Source organism: Saccopteryx leptura, chromosome 9 (assembly GCF_036850995.1).
Source record: "Saccopteryx leptura isolate mSacLep1 chromosome 9, mSacLep1_pri_phased_curated, whole genome shotgun sequence".
Lineage (NCBI taxonomy): Eukaryota > Metazoa > Chordata > Mammalia > Chiroptera > Emballonuridae > Saccopteryx > Saccopteryx leptura.
Window position 1 is genome coordinate 27,951,790 of NC_089511.1, and position 20,388 is coordinate 27,972,177.

Below are 20,388 nucleotides of genomic sequence, written 5' to 3' on the forward strand. Positions count from 1 at the left end.
ACTCATTCTACCAGCCAAAGCCAATCCCACGCCCAAGCTAGAGCCAGCGGGTTCGTAGGAGAGGATGCAGCATGTACCTGAGAAGAATAATACAGGCCAGCACAGGTGGGGTCAAGGAGACCCGGCCTATACTTACCAAAGACTTAGATTTCCAAAGCAAATGGGATCCTGGAAAGCATCTGGCATAGGCTTTATAATGCTTTACAGTCTTTGTAGATACAGAGAGTTGTCAGAAAATTGTGGCAGTCACTGTTTATGGGCCAGGCCTTGCTTACAACATGATAAGTGTTCTTTTGGGAGCACTGTATTGCAAGGGTGGTGCCTGCAAAAACGTATAAATAGGTAAGCATGAAAAGCATTTGCAAGGACCTGTGAAGATAGGTAAAGGATGGTACTGAGGTTAGAGATCTCCGAGTGCAGTCATTTGATGAGTTGTCTTATGATGGAGGACCCGTCTCTCTGCTACAGTAGGCAACATGGTGTAGGCATCAGAGGCAGCTGGGGCCCAGCCTTCATTCTGCACTTAGGGAACAGGCAGCCCTGGGCACGTGACTTGATGCCAGCTTTCTCTCTGGTGCTCGGCAGATGCCCCGAGATAGCACAAGTGCTCAGGAATGAGCAGATAGGAGTCCCTGTTCCATTTCCTGCAGAAGCCATGGGGTCACTCCTGAGCCTGCATTTCCCTGCCTTCTGTCCCCTCCCCTGCCTTCTGAGTGTGTGATCTCAGTCCTTCTCAGTCCCAACGAGCATTGCTCAGTTCCTTAGGAGGTGTTTCTTGTGAGTTCTTGGAGAGACTGCTCTTCACTAACTCGTGGCTTCTGTCTTCAGCTTCTCTCATGTGAGAGCCTTCCATTTCTCTGTGGTCCACAAAGACGTCCAGGGCACCTCGTCCGCTCTGCTGATACCGGTGTCCATCTCTCCTGACCACAATGATGTTTGTGCCCAGGGCCCATCTCCTGACGCGCCCAACAGCGTTAAAGCCTCCGGAGCTAGAGCTCAGGGAGAACTTCTCTGGAATCCGTAGTTCATGAAAACTCCAGCGTTTTCCCTACAGTCTTGGCGAGTGTGTACCCTGCCCCCAAGTATGTCGCCACCTGGGCCCTAGGGCTGCTCGGGTGCCTCCCCGTTCTAAGGGCGCCTCCCCGTTCTAAGGGCTCCTCATGAAAACAGATGGATGGCTATGAGAGTCATCTGGAAAATCTGTCTTTGGGAAAATTGCTGTCCTCCCAATTTCCTGCCCTTTCAAAAAGGGTATTCACCCTCCCCGTCTCCCTGCCTGCAAGTCATCCTGTGGAATTTGACCCATAGCAGGTGCTCTCCGCCGGGTCAACAAACCTGAATTCCAGACCGAAGCTGAAATCACCACTCCCATTGCTGTGCAGGTATTAGAGCATGTGACTGAAAACTATTTAAGGAAGACTGGACACACTTTGACTGAAGGGAAACCCCAACCCCTTGTAAAGAACTTTCCTGCAGAGAACACTTCCCCAAACTGGAACTGCAGGATCCCAGCCCCTTGTCTGAAACCCTTGGAGCTCGATGTGTTTCACAAGCCTTCAGCATTTAGGAAGGTGATACGTGGCATATTCTGTACATTACATAGTTGGGCAAACATATAGCCCGGGGCCTGGCCTGAGGATTCTTCTTGTAAATAAAGTTTCTATTGTCACTCAGCTATACCCATTTACACGTTATCCATGGCTACTTTCTGCTCCAGTGGCAGAGCTGAGTATGCAAGACTGTGGCCATGTGCCCACAAAGCCTAAAATATTTACTGTCTGGCTCTCTACAGGAAGTTTGCTAAACCTTGTATGATGTAACACCCCTGGAGCAGCACCTTGTCATTAAACACATGAGCATGTCTGCATTGATATGACTGGATAGTCACACTCAGTAAGATAAATAACTTAGTTCTAGATAGCCTTGGCCACCAAATGGTTGTCGAAAGAAGTTTCTGTGGTCAGAGCTTTTTGGGTTCCGTAGGGTCCTTGTCCACTTTGACATTGTGAGTAGGTGCACAAAGCAGCAGGCCAGATGGCTTACATGTGGACTCTTCTGTTGTTAGTGAAACCATGCTTGTTGTATCTTCAAGACATCTTTTGCTTTGAGTCCCGATTGCCTATTTCAGGCTGGGGCCCTGCACCATCCTTTGTACCCTGGCAGGGGGTGGAGGTGGCAGGCCCCCTGCGCCCACAGGCATCTACCCTGTTTATGTCATGTGTCCCGCGTGGCTTGCTTCCACAGCGTTCCTGAAGCTGACCATCTCAGTGTTCATCTCTGAGATGCAGGGAGCATGTGGGTCTTTGTGCCCAGTGAGACAGAGGTGTATGGCAGATGAAGGACCCCCCAGCCACCACCTGACCTGAGTTCAGTTCCAGGGACTTTTTGCTACTGAGGCTGGATGAGGTAGGGTTGGAGAACCAACCACAGGCTCCACTGCTGAGTATCCATGAGCATCCTAGAAATATTGGCGTATCATCTTTTCATTGCATTCTTAGCTTTTCTTCCCCATCACTCTTTGTGAGGCTCAGCTTAACTGGCCAACACATGCTTACGATTCCCTTGCTCTGGGTGGATGCTGTGCACAGATCTGCCTGAATCTTGCTGGCCAGCGAGGCCAACGCACTGGCGACTCGGGGAGCGTGTGCTGAATTTGGGGATTTTCTTGTGTGATTCCAGTTGTACAATAATTTTTACAAGTTTTAGACTTGTAGTGAAATTTAAATATTGGGATTTCAGCCATTTTGGGAAGATTGGAGGCTAAGCTATAATATTACAGAAACACAGTAAGGACTCTACACATCTTGTGTATCGTGCCTGTTGTCAGATAGGGTACAGCCACTCTGGAAGGTGCTACTGGGACACTCTTAAGTTCCAGGCTCTGCTACAGACCTCAACCCTCTGAGTCACAGACCACATTTTAACTTTCCTTTATGTCCCAGGGCCTGACTGATGTGTAGCAGGTTCAGAAATATGCATGGGAAGAAACGAGGAAGGGAGGGAGCAAATGCTGTGTTAGGAAATCAGATTAATCCTCTTCAAGAAAATAACATTAGTTAGCATCCTCACCCCCATGTATATAGAATTCTCTACTCTATGCCTCACGGCCCCCATGCATGTATATGTACTCTGTCACACACGCGCATAGCTTTTTAAAAAAATCATATGAGCAAGTAGAATGTTGTTTGGTATTTGTTTTGTTTAAAGAAGAGACAAATTCAAGGTAGTGAACGCCATCTGAGAAGAGACAGAAACTGGCATGATGGTCTGGGCAGCCTTGCCAGACCTTTGTAATGTGCCCGCCGCCAGATAAAAGGTCCAGTCACTCTGTTTCATTCTCCCAGCTGACTGGGCAATTTAGTTTAAAAAGTGGTCAGACTTGTGGCTTTGCCCATTGGCCCAATTGCTGGGTGGAATTGATCTGGTTATTGAGGAAGCTCAATGCAGTGACGCGGTGTGAGCACAGGTGGCGCAAGTGAGCACCTATGTAAAGAAGACCCCTGGATTTCTTGGGGTTGTATCCTGTCTGTTCTGAGGTGGGCGGGCAAGAACCCCTGAGATATGTTCCCAGTCCCCAAGCTGGAAGTGGGCCCCATGCCCACGCTCCTGCTCCATGGCATTTGCACCCTCCCCGCCTCCCCCCCGCCCCATGGGTTCTACCCCATCCTGCCTATTTCCAGAACGTCTGTATGCATGCCCCATCCCTCTGTGCCATTGCGGGCCCCACATCCAAGCGCCATTTCAGCACGGTGCCCCCTATTCCAGGAACTCAAGAAGTGTTACTGTGAATGAAGCTGCTGCGCTACATTTCAACATTTCTCTCAAAATACTAATTGACCTCTCTCTGCAGAACACCTTTTCATTTGCGCAGTGGTCGTTATAACACATTGTGAGTCAGAAAGTATTTTATGATCTTCATTTTAGCTTCATCGTATCAGTAAAAATTAACAGTCAATATTTTTGAGCCCCTACTGAGCCAGAGACAGTGTTCAGTACCACTCATGCACCCAGCTCTGTTTTTGGCACAAGCCTGTGAGGCTGTGACTGTCTACATTCTGCCTGTGCTGGAAGCTTGCAATCACTGGCCCAAGGCCACAGCACAGTGCAGGGACTCCAGTCCCAGTGTCCCTGACCCCACAGCCTGCTCTTAGACACTGTCCATCATCCCAACAAGGAAAGCACCGAAGCAGTTGCCCTACTGGACCTTGTGTTAGTGTCCCAGGGCAGCCACACGAAGTGCCGCAGACTGGGCGGCTTAAACAGCAGAAAGTGTTCTCTCAGCGCCGGAGGCTGGGTGTCTGCAGTTGAGGCGTCAGCAGTTGAGGCGTCAGCAGGGTGGCTCCTCTGGGAATGCTGTCCTGGGCTTGCAGCTGGCCACCTCCTTCCTGTGTCTTCACACGGCATCCCCTCTGTGTCTGGGTCCTAATCTTTTTTCTTATAAGGACCACAGTTGGATTAGGGCCAACCCTGATGACCTCCTATTACCTTATTTCCCTCTTTGAAAGTCCTGTCTCTCAACATAGTCACATTCTGAGGTAACAGAGGTTAGGACTTCAACCGTCGAGTTTTGGAGGGATACATTTCCGCCCGCTACAGATTTCTTGAACAGATTCAGTGTTTAGTGCAGAAAACAAATACAGAATGTCTTGAATCCTTCTCACGTGTATGAGTCATGTGAGAGCCCCCCACCCCCATCCTGCACGCAATGAATTTGCACACACACATATGCGTGAGTAACCAGCTCCCACAGTGATACACAGGGTCACTCCAGTATCCCAGTAGCCCTCTCGTGTCCCCTTCCAGCCGCTGCTACTGTGCCATTTCCAACCTCAGTTGTGTGGTTCAGTTTGTAAACATAAAAGCAAGGAAACACAATGGTTACAGGAGAAAAAACATATGCCTTATGATTATCTGGATTCCTTTAGAGCCAGCTCTGCTCCTAATTAACCCCGGGCCACAGAAAAGGCAGCGGAAACTCTCACCTTAACTTCCTCTTTTGTCAAGTGTGGGGAGACAATGTCTTGTTTCTAATGAATTTAGAAAACCTACAACAGTGCTAGACACACAGCTGATCAAGATGGTATACTTATTAGCGAACCGGTGAAAGGACAAATGAGAAGAGTATTAGGTATTCCTTTTGCTCTCCAGGGTGTGAAATGGAAGGAACTGTCCTAACCAGGAGACATCAGGCTATTTAAATAGGGTATTTAGGAGGGATGGTTGTTGAGGAGCTAACGTTTACAGGCAGAGTGCTTCCTGCTAAGAACCTGTTTATTGCCCCAATTTGGAATTGCTGAGTAGCACCTCCAATCAGTTAGGGTTCTCTGTGTTTCACAAGCTTGCTGCACGGAGTCTTGTGTAGAGCTTTCCCCATCAACCGGAAGGAACCAGGGAGCTTGGGGCTTTCGAAGCTTGAGCTCAGTCCCAGGGAGGGGGAAAGGAGCTGCACCCAGGGCAGAGGTGCCTTTGTCACATGTCTTCTCAGGACTCGACATGGACAGCGGGCAGCTTGGGGCATTTCTTGTTCCCTGTCCCCTGTATCCCAGATGCTTGTCTTCTGACAAGTTCGCATTTGTCACATTTTAATATGTATTAGTGTACTTCTTGCTTCTTGACTCTCTCGTACTGCACAAGAATTGATTTTGGGGAAATATATTTAGAATACTTTTTTGCACACTCTTGGGTTGGCAAAATGCATATTTGCATAGAAATAATCTTTTAGTGAGCTCCGCTGGCAACTGTGTCACATTTATAAACATCACTACTGTGAAGACGTGTTTTTGGATATGGATTTTCCCCCTCGGTTTATTTCTTTTTTCATTTATCATGTCTGGGTCACCACACGCTGCATTTATTTGGTTGGGATTTTGTTTTGAGCCATTTATTGGCCTGGGCTCTGTTTCCATATATTAAAACATCTCACCATATTTAATTTTTTTTTTTTTTACATTGCAATTTCAAAATAAAATAAGCCCATTCAAAGGTTGTTTAAAGGCTCCTTCTGGTGAAGGGTAAGCATGGGGTATAAAGCTTTTTCCCTCCTATCTCTTCTCCCAGTCCCCTCTCGGTGCACAGTTTATCTTGGAGGATGCTGGGTTTGAACAGGCTGAGAATACAGGAACCAGATGGTTTTACCTCACACCTGTGAACATGCTGGGGTTCTGAAAAGCATTAAAGTCAACGGCCAAACTCGGTCTGCCAAGCTCAGTGGGATTTTACTGACCTGGAGGCTCATTCTGGTTAACTGAACTTTCCAGTTAGCTGATGGCTCTGTTTGGTCAGGCCCTGCCTGTCCCCTCCTCGCCAGCGTCAAGTCCTCCTGTGACATTGGCTCCCCCCCCCCCACTTGCCGTCCTCTTCTTAGCCTCTCCCCTTCATCTCTCCTGTGGACTGGTTCCTCTATCCTTGGTGTTGCTTATCCTGTTCCTCTTTCAGCTTCCATTTCTTCTACCCAGACATTTTGTATTTTTCTTGTGTCAGGAGGCCTCTGAACTGGGCTTCTATTGGCCAGCATCTACCATTTGATTACTGAGTGTCCTTCTGGGACCTCATGTTGTTCTGGTCTTTCAGACAACTATGCACAGGTTTGCCTTTGAACCTGCCTTGGCTTTTCTTGATACTGTCATGTCCCTGATGTCTGATGTCCATGTTCATTGTTGCGCTGGGTGAAGGAGGGTTTGGTGACTCAGTTGTCAGCTGCTGAAGTTTAACTGTACATTTTAAGTATAATCGCATTTTATTACACTATACCTGGCAGCCAGTAATTCTAGGAAAACTTTGAAAAAAAATCTGATTATCTGGAAAGAAATATAGGACCCTATCTTTTCCCTACCACCCTCCTTTCCCCCGGCACCTTTCCAAGCTCGCACTCATAAGTGGAGTCATTCTGACTGTATATGATATTTTCTTGAGATGTGAACCCCTGTGTTCTCTTCCTCTGCTTGGCAGATGGATCTGAAGGTGGGCCCAGTGATTTCCCACCTTCTGATGTCCATACCCTGATATGATCCCCAGCCCTTAACTGTGGGCAGAACCTGTGACTTGCTTCTAACCAACAGAATATGAAAACGATGATGGGACGTCACTTTCTCGATTAAGCTACATGACATGGCAAAGTGAAGTTATTCTGCAAATATAATTAAGGACCCAATTCAGTTGATTTTAAGTTAATCAGAAGGGAGATCATGCTAGGTGGGCCTGACTTAAGTAAAAAACCCTTGAAGAGGAACTGACATCAGAGGGACTCTCCATTGGTAGCATGGAAGAAGCAAGATGCCACGTTGTAAGAGGACCTATGGGAAGGGCCATATGACAGGGAGGCTTCTAGGAGCTGACTGTGGCCCAGTGTAAACAACAAGAAAATGGGATGTTAGTCCTACAACCTCAAGGACATACATTCTGCCAACAACCTGGAGGAGCTTAAAGAGAACAGAATTTCCCCTTCTAAACCTCTGATGAGACTGCAGCCCACCCGCTATCTGAATTTCAGCCTGGGAAGACCATGAAGTTGAGAACCTAGCGAAGCCATGGCTACTCACTGACCCATGGAAATTGTACGACAACAATGGATGTTGTTTTCAGCTGCTAAGTTTGGTATAATTTGTTTTACAGCAGTAGAAAGTGAATACATTCTGGACCAGAGAGATTTCGCCTTTCTTTGATATTCTTTGCTCAGCAAGTTCCAAGTTCTAAGTTACTCACTGGGACTCAGGAGACCGGTCGCCCAGGAAGATGATGAGTCCGTTAGAAATCTGTATTTTGTGGAAAAGCTCTGTTTCTTTGTGACTTTGAACTGTGAATTAAGAGGGAAATAATATACAAGTACCGGGTTTCCTATGTATGGGTGGTGAGACATGCTTCCACTCACAGAGTCCCACTCTGTCCTAAGCTGTTGTCAGGAACACCTCATTTGACCAGAACATGGCACGGTCTTTCCTCTGTGCGTGACCTTAAAACTTACTGAGGAAAAACGACGTGACTTCAAGGAATAGGTCTCGCCGTCCACTTTATAGACGAGGGAAGTAGGAATCCAGTGTCTTCCAGGCAGAACTCAATCTAAGTCCTCTGTCTTGAATCGCATTGACCCAAAGGGTCATACGATTTCCATTAGATTACAGAGCAACCCAAGGGCTGGAGTGAAATTGGAATTTCACTTTTGAATTTCTTGAAACCTCTTTGTATTTATATATTTATTTTATCTGGGATTTTGTTGTGGGTTGTTTTTTTTTTTCCTTTTCTTTTCTTGGCCTGGAACCATCTCTGCCTTTGCAAACCTGCTTTGTGCTGCGGCAGTGTTTTTTGAAAGGGAGTTCTTTCTAACTGGCGGGCCCGGCCGGGCTGAGCAGAGATTTTACTACCTTCTATGCTCACCCAACCCGAAATAATTGTCTATGTGTTCCTTTCATTGTCACCTCTGAAACAAGATGAAGAAACCCACGGTTTGCTTTCAAATACATTAACTTCTTTATCACATTAATACTGACTCATATCTTATTTCCCACTTGCAGTAAGAAAACCATTCAAATCTTTCCCTCTCAGGACAATATCTTTAATAGCTTCTGTGTGTTTCCTATTTTTGGCTGTTTCTGTATAAACAAACTAATCTAATAGCATGCTGAACCATCTAACTTGGCAGAAATTCAGAAAATCACTCATTTCTATGGCAAGCCGGGATGCCAGGAAAGTGGTGGTGGGGGAGGGCATGGAACCCTCACTTTTATTGCAGAAAGATTTTTTCTTAAAGTTGTCTTTCATGAGCATAATATGTCTATCATGTGGAATTCTGTAGCGCCCTGACTGGAAATTATTTATTGCAGAAAGGCACCATGGTGAACGAGAAAGTACCCTTCCCCACATGATTCCTGGCTTGAATTTGCTTGCCTAGAGGAACGGGATCGTGTGAACACAGTTCTGAATGCTGGCATGGTTATGAAAGGTGGTGTTCACCTCTAGGACATTTTCCGTTGCACCTGAAAGGTGAGAACGTCATGGCCCCTTGCAAAGCCTGGCTTGTGGCCCAGCCAGCCCCGAGCTCTGTCACTGCAACCAGAGCTTGTCCTTGGGAGGTGCTCTTACTGACATCTGGGATACCCCCCACCTACTTTGATTTGTTGCCACTTACCCGGTGCAGATCTCCTTTGGTCCAAAGGCCTGCCTCCCACTGCCGAGCTACTCAGTTTTGCTAGAGAACATCAGAAATCCTGCTGAGGGGGCCACTGGCACTCAGCTCTATGGGGTCAGCTGCATGTCAGCCCGTAGTCCGCGGTAACCACAACCCCATCTCTGGGCCCCGTGGTTTGCTCACCCCTTGGAGCCTGTACACTCAGGACTTACATGCCCCCTTCAAGGGTAATGGGTCCTGAAACTCCCTATTCAAAGTGTCCCCAGTCCACTCCTAGAATGGTTTATACTTTTCTACATAACTATTATTTTACTCTACTTAGCATGTATATTTATTTTATTTTTTAAATAGACTTTAGGTTTTGAATCCTTTTTTTTTTTTAATTTATACAAAAATTGAGATAAGAGTACACAGTTCCCATATACCAGACACCGAGTTTCCCCTATTGTTAACATCTTACATTGCTCAGGACAGAACCAATATTAATATAGATAACTAGTAGGCTGAAGTCTATAATTTATACAGATTTCCTTTTTTTTTTCTTTTCTTTTTTTTTTGTGTGACAGAGACAGAGAGCAAGATAGAAAGAGGGACAGATAGGAACAGATAGAAAGGGAGAGACATGAGAAGCATCAAGTCTTCTTTGTGGCACCTTAGTTGTTCACTGACTGCTTTCTCATATGTGCCTTGACTGGGGACTACAGCAGAGTGACCCCTTACTCAAGCCAACAACTTTGGGTTCAAGTCATCGACCTTAGGCTTCAAGATAGCAACCTTTGGGTTCAAGCCAGTAACCATGGGGTCATGTCTATGATCCCACACTCAAGCCAGCGACCCTCTGCTCAAGTTGGTGAGCCTGCACTCAAGCTGCATGAGCCCACGCCCAAGCCAGTGACTTAGGGATTTCAAACCTGGGTCCTCCACGTCCCACTTCGACACTCTATCCACTGCACCACTGCCTGGTCAGGCAGATTTTCTTAATTTTTACCTAATGACCTTTTCCTATCCCAGGATGCTACCCAGGACCCCACACTGCATTCAGTTGTCATGTCTCCTTAGACATCTCTGGGCTCTGACCATTTCTCAGACTTTCCTTTGTTTTGATGACCTTGAAGCCTTTGAGGAGTCCTGGCCGGGGATCATGTAAGATACCCCAGTGTGGGATCTGTCTGGTTTCTTTTCATGATTAGACTGGGCTTCTGGGTTCTGGGGGAGAAGACACAGCAGTCAGGTGCCTTTCTCGTCACATCCTATCAAGGGCAGTACTAGCAACATGACTCACCACGGTGCCATTGACTTATTTCCCTGGCTGGGGTAGTACTTGTCAGACGTGTCCACTATAGGTGATCCTTTCCCATCCATTTCACGCTGTTCTTTTTGGAGGGAAGTTTCTGTGTGCAGCCCACACCTGAGGGGGGCTTAATGCTCTCTCTTTTTCTAGGCAGAGTATGACCTCTCTGGATTTCTTCTTCATGGGGAAGTTATCTCTTCTCCCCACTTATTTATATCTAGTAGTGTGGGCTCATGGATATTTATTTCCTACTTTGGGTCATAATCAGTACTACTTTATTTTACTGCCGAGAGGGTTTGGCCACCAGGAGCTCTTTCACTGGACTCCTATGTCCTTTTGACGTATGCCCATCATGCTAAGGTATGTCTTCCCTTCCTGTTCTGTTGTGGTTTTGTTCCTCCCTCCTTCCCCTCCTGTCCCACACACACCACACAGGACAGCAGGCTGCCATGCTGTCTGGTGTCCCAGGGGCGCTGTTTCCTCTTTTATAAAAAAATCACACCAGAGCAGTTAGGCATGTGGGTGAGTTTTCTCTCTCATTTATCATTTTACTCTCCATAATTTAGGGACCTTATAGGCCACTCTCCTTAGTGTGTTTGTCACCATACCTCTCGGAGAGGAGGAACCTTAGAATCTGCTTGACCACACAACCAGGCCTCTAAGTCCCAAATAAGGCAGGCTGCCCAAAAATACTCAGCCAGCGAGAAGACCTGAGTCCTAATGCTGGTTCAGCCCCCAACCTGGGCATCTCAGTTTGACCTGCGTCCTCTCTGCACTCTAGTTTGCTTGCCTTCATAGTCAGGAGTTTGCCCTGGTTGGTCTCCAAGGCTCCTTCAAATTCTTCTTTTTTTTTTTCAATGAGAGAAGGGGAGGCAGAGAGACAGACTCCTACATGCACCCTGACCAGGATCCTCAGCACCTGGGGGCTACTTTGCTTGAACTAATTGAGCCCTGGATGCAGGAGGGGAAGAGAGAGAGAGAGAGAGAGAGAGAGAGAGAGAGGAGGAGGATTGGAGAAGCAGATGGTCGTTTCTCCTGTGTGCCCTGACCAGGAATCGAACCTGGGACATCCACAGGCTGGGCTGACGTTCTTGCGCTGAGTCAACCGGCCAGGGCAAATTCTGATGTTCTGTGATACTATGAGTCTTTGAGTTAATCACTCAAGATGCCAAAAAGATGTCACCAATGAGACCCCAGGTATTCTGATGGAAATTTTAGTAAAACGAATGATGAAAAGGAGAGAAACAAGAGAAAGTGACAGCACTAGACTCACGAAAGAAAGAATGAATGAATGTGGGATAGGGCTGGGGAGAGAAGACTAGTTATCAGGGACAAGAAAGGAACAACCTTGATGCTAATCCCTATGACAAGTCAGGAACAAACAATGAAATAACATAATTTCTGAAATTCTAGGAAAGAAAGCAGGATCCACAAAGCAAGAACTTGAGTGTCATCTCTTTTAACTCTATTTTATTTTCTAGAGGGTTACTGGACAGGTGAAGAGTATAATGCAGAGTATACAGTTATTTCAGATACGCTGGGCTTTGACAAGGGTGGCCCCCTTAGATAGCTGTGACAAACATGTAACATTCAGGTCAAGGGAGGCAACCATATTGAAAATGCAAGAAGCTCCTGCTTTTTGAAGCTTCTTCAGAGGATGGGAGAAGGTTGCCCTGCAGTGGAATGAACGTCCACCCTGAGGCTCTGTGCCCTCTGTTGGAGATGTACAGCAACGGCGGGGCGCTAGACCAGCCGTCACGGTGGCTAAGGACTGCCTCCTTGGGTAGCAGTGAGGCTGGATACGCACCAGGGCTGCTTCCTCCTGCCTGATTCCGTGGTGCTAGTATTTCCTGTCAGTCTCTTTCTTTTCAAGTCAGCCATTCAGAATCCCAGCCCTATCAGAAGCCCCTCTGCTTAAAATACAGACTCCCAGGCCCTTGCGATCACTCTAATACACGTGGCCCCGTGGTTGGGTGGGAGGGTAGGTGCCACGGATCGGCACATCTCTCTGGGCCCGCAGGCAGTCCTGATGAACACCCGGAGTCCAGCGGCACCCTTCTAAGAGGATTGCCAAGTCCTAAAGAAGAAGAACCATACTTTCTTCCTTTTTTGTATGCCTCTCCATACAGGGATAATTACACAGAATAAGTGCAGAAATGCTTGTTGATGGATTTTTTCCAGCAATTTTTTTTTTTCTTTTTAGCTCTCTTTGTCTGGAACTTTGCAAAATAAACACCCCATGCTTTGTGAGTAGCATACTAGAATGAAATCTCACTGTTTTAAAGTGTGTGTGTGTTGGGGGGGTCAATTTCTTGGTTGCCTGAATTATGAGAGGAAGAGGACAGATCCCTGGAAAAATATGAATGTTGATGCTGAGGACGAGCTGGGTGCTCCCCTTCCAGCTGGTTCCATGAGAGATGGGGAGGCCGGCTGTTTTGAAGCTCCCAGTAGTGATGGTTTCGGACCCCTCCCCACTGTGCATTTATCTTGCAAGGGGTGTAGTTAGGGGACGCTTCCATTCTATTTTATCTGCAGAATTACTTTCCACTTGGAGGTCTTTTGTGTAAGTATTCCCTTGAACCCATTCCAAAAAGTGGATTTTTAACCCAATAGACCATAACTGCAGTGTTTTATCGTGCATACATATTTCAAAATGTGAATGTAAGTAGATTTAGCAAAGTTAAAATAAAATTAAAACTTTTCAAAGGGCACCACTGCTTGCTTTTCCACATTGGACTTTTCCCCTTGGGGTTCTTACTGCCATTTAAAAGATTCTAAAAACAGGAAGGTTTTTTGCTTGTGTCTTTTTTTCCCCCACCAGGGACGGCGTGCAGAAAACACTGGTGAGGCCTGGCCTTCTTTTCCCCTGGCAGCGCACTTGCCGGCAGTGTGATAAATTCCGAATCTGTGAGTTAGGGCCATTTATAGCAGCACGGTCAGGAAGTTTCCTAACTGACATCTTGCTTACCCTCTTGCCTCTCTTGAAATCCCTTCTTCAGGGGGAAGCTAGAGTCATTTCTCTAAAATAGAATCTGATCTTGCCACCACTGTATTCTCTGCTCCCCTGCATAATCCCTTCACTGGCTCCACCATGTCCCTCAGAATAAAAACCAAAATCCTCAGCAGACCCTCCCAGACCACTGCCAATCTGCAGCCTACTCTCACCCTGCTTCTCCCCTCCTAACCTGTCAACTGCACCCCCCACACACACACCACCCTGCCACAGGGTCTTTGCATAGGCTCTTGACTCTTCCTGGAGTCCTCTTCCACTCTGCTGTAGCTAATGAATTTCCTTCTCATCATTTAGTGTTTAATCAAATCATCACTTTCAACACCTTGCATAGTTACTGTGTCTTCTGAGTTGTGTTTTTTTCTTTGTACACTGGAGTTCATACCTGCATCTTCTTATTAGGATCTTTTGGAAGGAAGTGAGGAATAAGTGCTATCATTCACAAAAAGGAGTTGGGAACCTATTTGGCGGAGAGGGCTATGAATGCCACATATTTTAAAATGTAATTCCATGAGAGCCATACAACGACCCGTGTACATTAGGCATTATCCAATAAAAATTTGGTGTTGTCCCGGAGGACAGCTGTGATTGGCTCCAGCCACCCACAACCATGAACATGAGTGGTAGGAAATGAATGGATTTTAATACATGAGAATGTTTTATATTGTTAACGTTATTATTATTTTTGTTAAAAATTTTTCTGTGAGCCAGATGCAGCCATCAAAAGAGCCACATCTGGCTCGTGAGCCATAGGTTCCCGACCCCTGCCATAGGTTGTCATGTTTGAGTATCAGATTTACTACTGAGCTGGTCTGCAACCTCTATCCTGACGTCCTTTGCTTGGCTTCTCCTATTCTTCATGCTGTAGATGTGATATGTTTTGAGGGGCCATGGGAGTGGGTCAGACCAGATCAAGAAAGGAAAAGGTGAAGGAGGGAGGTGCTGATATAACCACCGAAAGGTTCCCCTTCCTTTAACACTATGGTTTGAATGTTCTCCCCCCTCCCAAATTGATATGTTGCAATTCTAATTCCTAAAAATAATGACATTTAATCTAACACCCAGGAGGCTTAAGAGAGGAAGGCAGGTGCACGGGGCCCTGGGCCACACTGCTGTAGGCCCTGACTAAGGGGCCTCTGAGGCAGCTCACCTGGGAAGCAGGATGGGGGTTCCAGTGTGCTGCTCCTGACTACTGAAGAGGGGAGACAGGATTGCTTGAAATGGGTTGTTAGGTACCGAATTGTGTTCTCTCCCAATTCATATGCTGACGCCCTAACTCCTGATGGGATAGTCTTTGAAAGTGTGGTTTGGGGAAGTGATTAGGTAGTAAATTCCTTGTAAGGAAAGGACAGAGGTTCTCTCCCCTCCCCCATGCATACATTGAGGAAAGAGCGTATGAGGTCACAGCCTGAAGGCAGCCTTCTTCAGACCAATAAAAGAGTCCTCATCAAACACTGAACCTGTGGGTACACCTTGACCTTGATCTTCCCAGCCTCCAGAACTACGAGAAATAGATGTCTATTGTTTAAGCCACTCAATCTGTGGCTTGTGTCACAGCAGCCAAGCAGACAAAGACACAGGGTTAGTGTTGTGTAACTTGGAAAACTAGACGTTGAACATCTGGGTCCATACCCTGGGTGAGCCACTTACTTTCTGGGCCTTGAGCAAGTCACTCATTCTCTCCAAGCCTCAGTTTTTTCATGTACAAAATGAGGGTGGTAAGAGTTCCTTCCTCAGAGGAGTGGTGGGAGGAACACATGCTGGAAATGCTCGCAGAGCACTCCCCATGGGGACTAGCGCTCAGGCGCGCCATCAGCCTTGTCCATGCCATCATCTTCAACATCAGGATCGTTAATATGGCATCGTCACCATCGTCCAAAGCACCAGGTGTCTGTTTGCCCACGACCTGGGTACAGAGTTGGAAAAACTGAATGGCAGGCACGCCCCAAACCTAGAAGTGGGCTTTTCCATGAAGGCATCAGTGGCGGCCACATTAGGGGGGTAAAAAAAAAAAAAAAAAAAAAAGGCTTCGGAAACCAGGTCACAGAGGAAAGTGCCTCTTATTGTCAGAGCCGAGAGGTCTGCCATGGACGTGCAGAGGGAGCCCGGCCTAATTGCACAGATAATACAATCCTGTAACTCATTCTGCCAACACAAAGGTGGATGGACGGTCCCCAATCCGGCTGCTGACCATTGCCCGTGTTTTCCTAGGAGAGACATCTGCACTCCAGCAGTGATTAAAGTGCCTCAGACAGGCCCTCGCTATTAAGAGTTTGTGGCTCCAGTTTAATAAAAGGTAGTATATTAAAATGGAAACATGCTATTATTGATAAGGATGAGACATGTTATAGACTGGAATGAAAGCTCTGATAAAACAAAAAGCAGGGGGAAAGAGCCAAGGGTGATTGAATGCCTACTATGCACTGACTGCTCTGCCACGTGCCTCCAAGTAGAGTCTGTCCTGATATATTAATATATTTAATTATCAGACTTTCCACGTTCAAGAAGATTATAACAGAGGCATCCAGTTGATTGGGGAATAGTTACTGCACATGATAGCCTCTTTTGAATAAACCGATACTGACTTAATGAGGTTTTGCTGTGTAATAGTATTTTTTCTTGACTGAAGATGAAGTGACCGTTCTCTCCCCCCCCCACCATTCTCAGTCCTTCGGCTTCCTCTAACAACCCCCTTGTCTCTCGCACTGTGGGAACTTCAAAAATTTTAAACAAATGGATATCTTAGCCTCAAGTTTCTGGAATTCTAAGAGTGTCTGAAAGGTATGTGCTCAGTGACCGAGGCGCGCGGACAGAAATAGGCAGCTTAGTGAGGAAAGTAAAAATAGAGAGGAGTCTCCCCACCTTCCCTGGCGTTGCGCTTTTGTTTTTGGAAGAGAATCAAGAAGTGTTCAACCTCCAGTTAATTTGTCTGCTCCTTCAGATAACTCGTTCACGGGGCCGGCGTGAGCATGATCATTTAAGAATTCATGAGAGCAGTCCGAGGGCCTACGCGCTGGGGGGAATTCCTTCTGTGGCTGAAGAGGCTCGTGTGGTTTGGACTCGTTCCCCTCGTCTGCCCAGGTCCAGACGGACATGTACCCGTTTAAGACAGGCTGACGGGTGGGGCCAGCCAGCTCCCGTCCATCCAGAGCCCACCAAGGAGGCTGGGATAATGAGAACATAAATTGCACCCATTGAATGCCCACCCTGCCGCTCACATTTTCTGCTTAGGTTCACGTGACCCCGTGATGCTGAGTCTTTCTGCCTCTTTGTTTGTTAAAGGTGAGGCTTTAAACAGTCCTAGCCATGGGTCCGTGGTCATGTGACTCATCACTGGCCCACCTAGCCTTTGAAATCAGGTCTCTGGAACTTTCTGTAGAATCACACACTTCCTTAGTCCATGACATCATTCTGATAACAAAGAAACAATGAAGTGGGGACTGGACAGGTGGTTTTCTGTGTGCCCCTCGGTAAATGGCTGGCACTCAGGCCCTCTGCTTTGAAAGAAGCACTTTTGAGGGACGGGTGATGCAAAATGGAGCGATGGCTGGGGGATCTGTGGCCTGGCCCACATTCTCCCAGCCCAGGGCCTCCCACAGGAGTGCCCCCCCCACCTATAGGAGCTCTGTAGTTTGTATTAACATCCACAAACTGCCCCCCCGAAGAGCTCCCATGCCCAGTTCCAGCAGGTGGAGAGGGAGCCCCTTTCAGCCTGGTCACCGGTCTCTATGCAGGTTCCCCTCCCCTGCCGCTCCCCTGCCGCCCAGGATGCTGTGTGAAGAACCACTGTCTCCTGGATCTCCCTCTCCCGTCCCCTCACCAAGCCAAGCTCCTCTCTCAGAAGAGCTGCCCCTGCCGCCCAGGATGCTGTGTGAACCACTGTCTCCTGGATCTCCCTCTCCCGTCCCCTCACCAAGCCAAGCTCCTCTCTCAGAAGAGCTGCCCCCTGCCAAGCTCGTTCCTCTGCACTTTGCAAGCATTACTTCACAGGACAGCTTTTAAAACAGGAAGGTACTGTCGCCTTTCCCATTTGACAGACAAGCCGACCAAGGCCCGGAGAGGGTCAGTGACCTGCCCATCAGTCCTCGGTAGCAAGGGGCAAAGTCAGGATCTGAACCAGGGGTTGGGCCCCAGAGCCTGACTTTGTGTGTTCAGACCTCCCTCCTCAGTTGCCTGGCTTCTCCCCTCCCGCTCCTGGGTCAGCTTTCCTTCCCCCACCCAGCTCATCTCCCACCACCATTATGTTTTCGTCTTCTGTGCAAACAGCCTCGGAAAAACCTGGCCTTGCGTTCTGATAAGATCTGGCTGTGCTCCCTTTGTCTGGCCCGAACCTGCCTTTCTGAATGGCCCCGTTAATTGCAATTGACTCTCATAGAATGTGGATGGCAGGGCTACTTGACACCAGACTCCTGGCTCTCCCTTAGTGTCCCCAGCAGCAGGCTGGAGGGGCTGGGAGGGATCAGAGGCAAGATCGGGCACCTCTGATTCCAACAAAATACACTAAGCATTAGAGCTTTTCTATTTGTCGAGGCTCTCTGTCTCTCTCTCTCTGTCTGTCTGTCTCTCTCTCTCCCTCTCTCCTTCTCTCTCTCTGTCAGAAGGGGATGTTGTCATTTCTAGGAATTCACAGTAAAATGAGAAATGATAAGGAGATTTTACCCTCGAAGCTCCTTGAAGATTCAAGTTTTTTTTTTTTTTTTTTTAATTACTATTTTTTCTATTTCCTAGCTTTAGGGCTAAGCATGAAAAAAGAACTTTGAAGCATCAAACCTGAACAGTGAGTCTAAAGGAGGAGAGTTAAGACCTCCGGGGAGCCGGGAGTGGCAGCGTGGCTTCCTGTGGGCCTACTAAGTGTTGGCCAGCTTTCCTGTTGGCATCTCCCAGCAGTCCTAGAGGGAGGCGTGTAAGGCCCTCTTTAGAAGTAGAAGAACTGAGGTGGAGAGACGGGCCTGCTCTCCAGTGCCCAGTCATCAGTGTTCTGCCTCATCTTTCTGGGGAGGAGACTTGGAACCGCGAGCCTGTGTGGTCCAGCCTCCCTGGATCTGAGCACGTGCCGGGTGCTTCTGCATGTGATCTAGCTTCCCTGGATCTGAGCACGTGCCAGGTGTTTCTGCACGTGGTCCAGCCTCCCTGGATCTGAGCACGTGCCAGGTGTTTCTGCACGTGGTCCAGCCTCCCTGGATCTGAGCACGTGCCGGGTGCTTCTGCATGTGGTCCAGCCTCCCTGGATCTGAGCACGTGCCAGGTGTTTCTGCACGTGGTCCAGCCTCCCTGGATCTGAGCACGTGCCGGGTGCTTCTGCACGTGGTCAAGCCTGGTCGGCCCCCTGGCCAGGGACAGGCGTGCTCCCGCGCTCCTGTGCATTGTCTCTTAGAAACCTCACCACGGGCCTGTGAGTTTGGACTTACCCTCCTGGTTTTTTTTACAGATGAGAAAACAGAGGCACACAGAAAGGTGGGGAAGAAGTGCCCAAGGTCACATCGTTGGTTCATTACTGAACTGGGCATCAACCCAGGGTTGGATTTGGCAGAAGAGGTGGGGTTGGGGCAAGACCCCCAACTGCAGGTGTGTCTGCTAGGGGCCTGAGGGATGAGATTTGCTAAACAAGTAGAGGAAGATCTGACGTCAGCTGGGGGGGGGGGGCCTTGTCAGGAAGGCACCTGGGGAGTCACAGGTTGTTGCTATTTTAATTTCCACATCCTGCTGGGGCAGATGACAGCTTGTGCCCACCCGAAAAAGACAGTGACATGGCAGAGCTGGCCAACAGAGCCGGGTCGTTTCTGTTGGAGAGGTTCAGAAAACAAAGTTAAAAATTATTTCAAGGAGGCAGGTGGAGAGTGTCTCTAACGTCACAAATGTGAGCTTCAACTAACAGATGAGTTAACATCATCTCAGGCATAGTTCACTGCAAAGCCCGGATTTCTGGCTGGCCTTGAAGAAGCAGCTTGACCCCAGGGCCGGCCGGCTGGGCTGGCACTCTGCGTGCGGAATCGGCAGCAGCCCTCGGGGTGGGCGAGGGTGCTGCAGGCCCACAGCCCAGTTCATCTGCTTCCGCCACGTGTGCTGCCTGCGGACCCCCCCCCCCGGGTTCTGAGTATCGGTTGCCTGGGGTGGAATGAAGAAGGACTTCCGGCGGAAAGAACCGCCAGCTGCTTCTGTCCTCTGAGCTGAGTGTTCTCATCTGTAGAATGGAACCGCGGAGACCCACCCCGCATGGCTGCTATAGGTTGGTGTAAAGTCCTCCGTGAAGTGCTCAGGACATTAGCAGAGCTGCTAGGGAATTTGTACCCCAAAGCAAGACAATCAAGAGGTGGCTCAGAGAGGTGTGTGGGAGAGGCGTGGGGGCAAGCAGGCTGCTTCTGTGAGCCAGTGCCTTCTCCAAAAACCTTTCTTTCTTCTCCTTGGGTTTCAGAATGACCCCTGTTGAGAACAAAGCATGTCACCCCTTTGTTTATTTTTTCACGTCTAAGGTTCCCTCTGGAGATTCTCCCCAGGGAAGAGGCAGGGGTGCACCTTCCCAGAGCAGAACGGAACGCAGACATGACAGTAGGACCCATCGGGGCAGGAAAGAAAAGGCTCCCTTTTAATTAGAAGCCTGGAAGGACAGACCCTGTAATTGCTGCATTTGTAGTGTCAGGGCTATCAATATCGGTGCCTCTTTCATTAATAAACTGGCAAGTCAGAAAGCTGCGGGAGCGGGGACCCCTCCCCCAGGCCTCCTCCCACCCCGAGCTCTACTTAATCAATGGCAGACTCCATCACACAGGAAAAGGACATGGAAATCAGCCGCATTAATCCTGCCAGCCCTTCACAGGTAGAAGGAAGGGAAACATGAAAGGGAGCCCGCGTCGCTGGCGCTGCAGATGCCCCTGCCCCGGGTGAACCCCAGCAAGAGGTAGTTAAACGGCCCTGCAGATTGCCGGCGACTCGGGGAAGGCCCCGGGTTTATGTATGGATTAGCACAGT

General features: G+C 48.3%; 1 protein-coding gene across 5 annotated transcripts in view; it reads left to right on the forward strand.

Annotated features, from left to right (window-relative positions):
- WWOX (WW domain containing oxidoreductase) overlaps positions 1 to 20,388 on the forward strand; it is a 1,014,498-nt gene that overhangs the window by 462,681 nt on the left and 531,429 nt on the right. Inside the window, exon 9 of one of the 5 annotated variants that reach the window (XM_066349489.1) lies at positions 6,949 to 7,158. The exons of the other annotated variants lie outside the window; for them this stretch is intronic. Coding sequence (XP_066205586.1) covers positions 6,949 to 7,002 — 54 coding nt within the window. The 3' untranslated portion in view covers positions 7,003 to 7,158. Of the gene's footprint in view, positions 1 to 6,948; positions 7,159 to 20,388 lie in introns of those variants that run through there. 5 annotated transcript variants of the gene reach the window in all.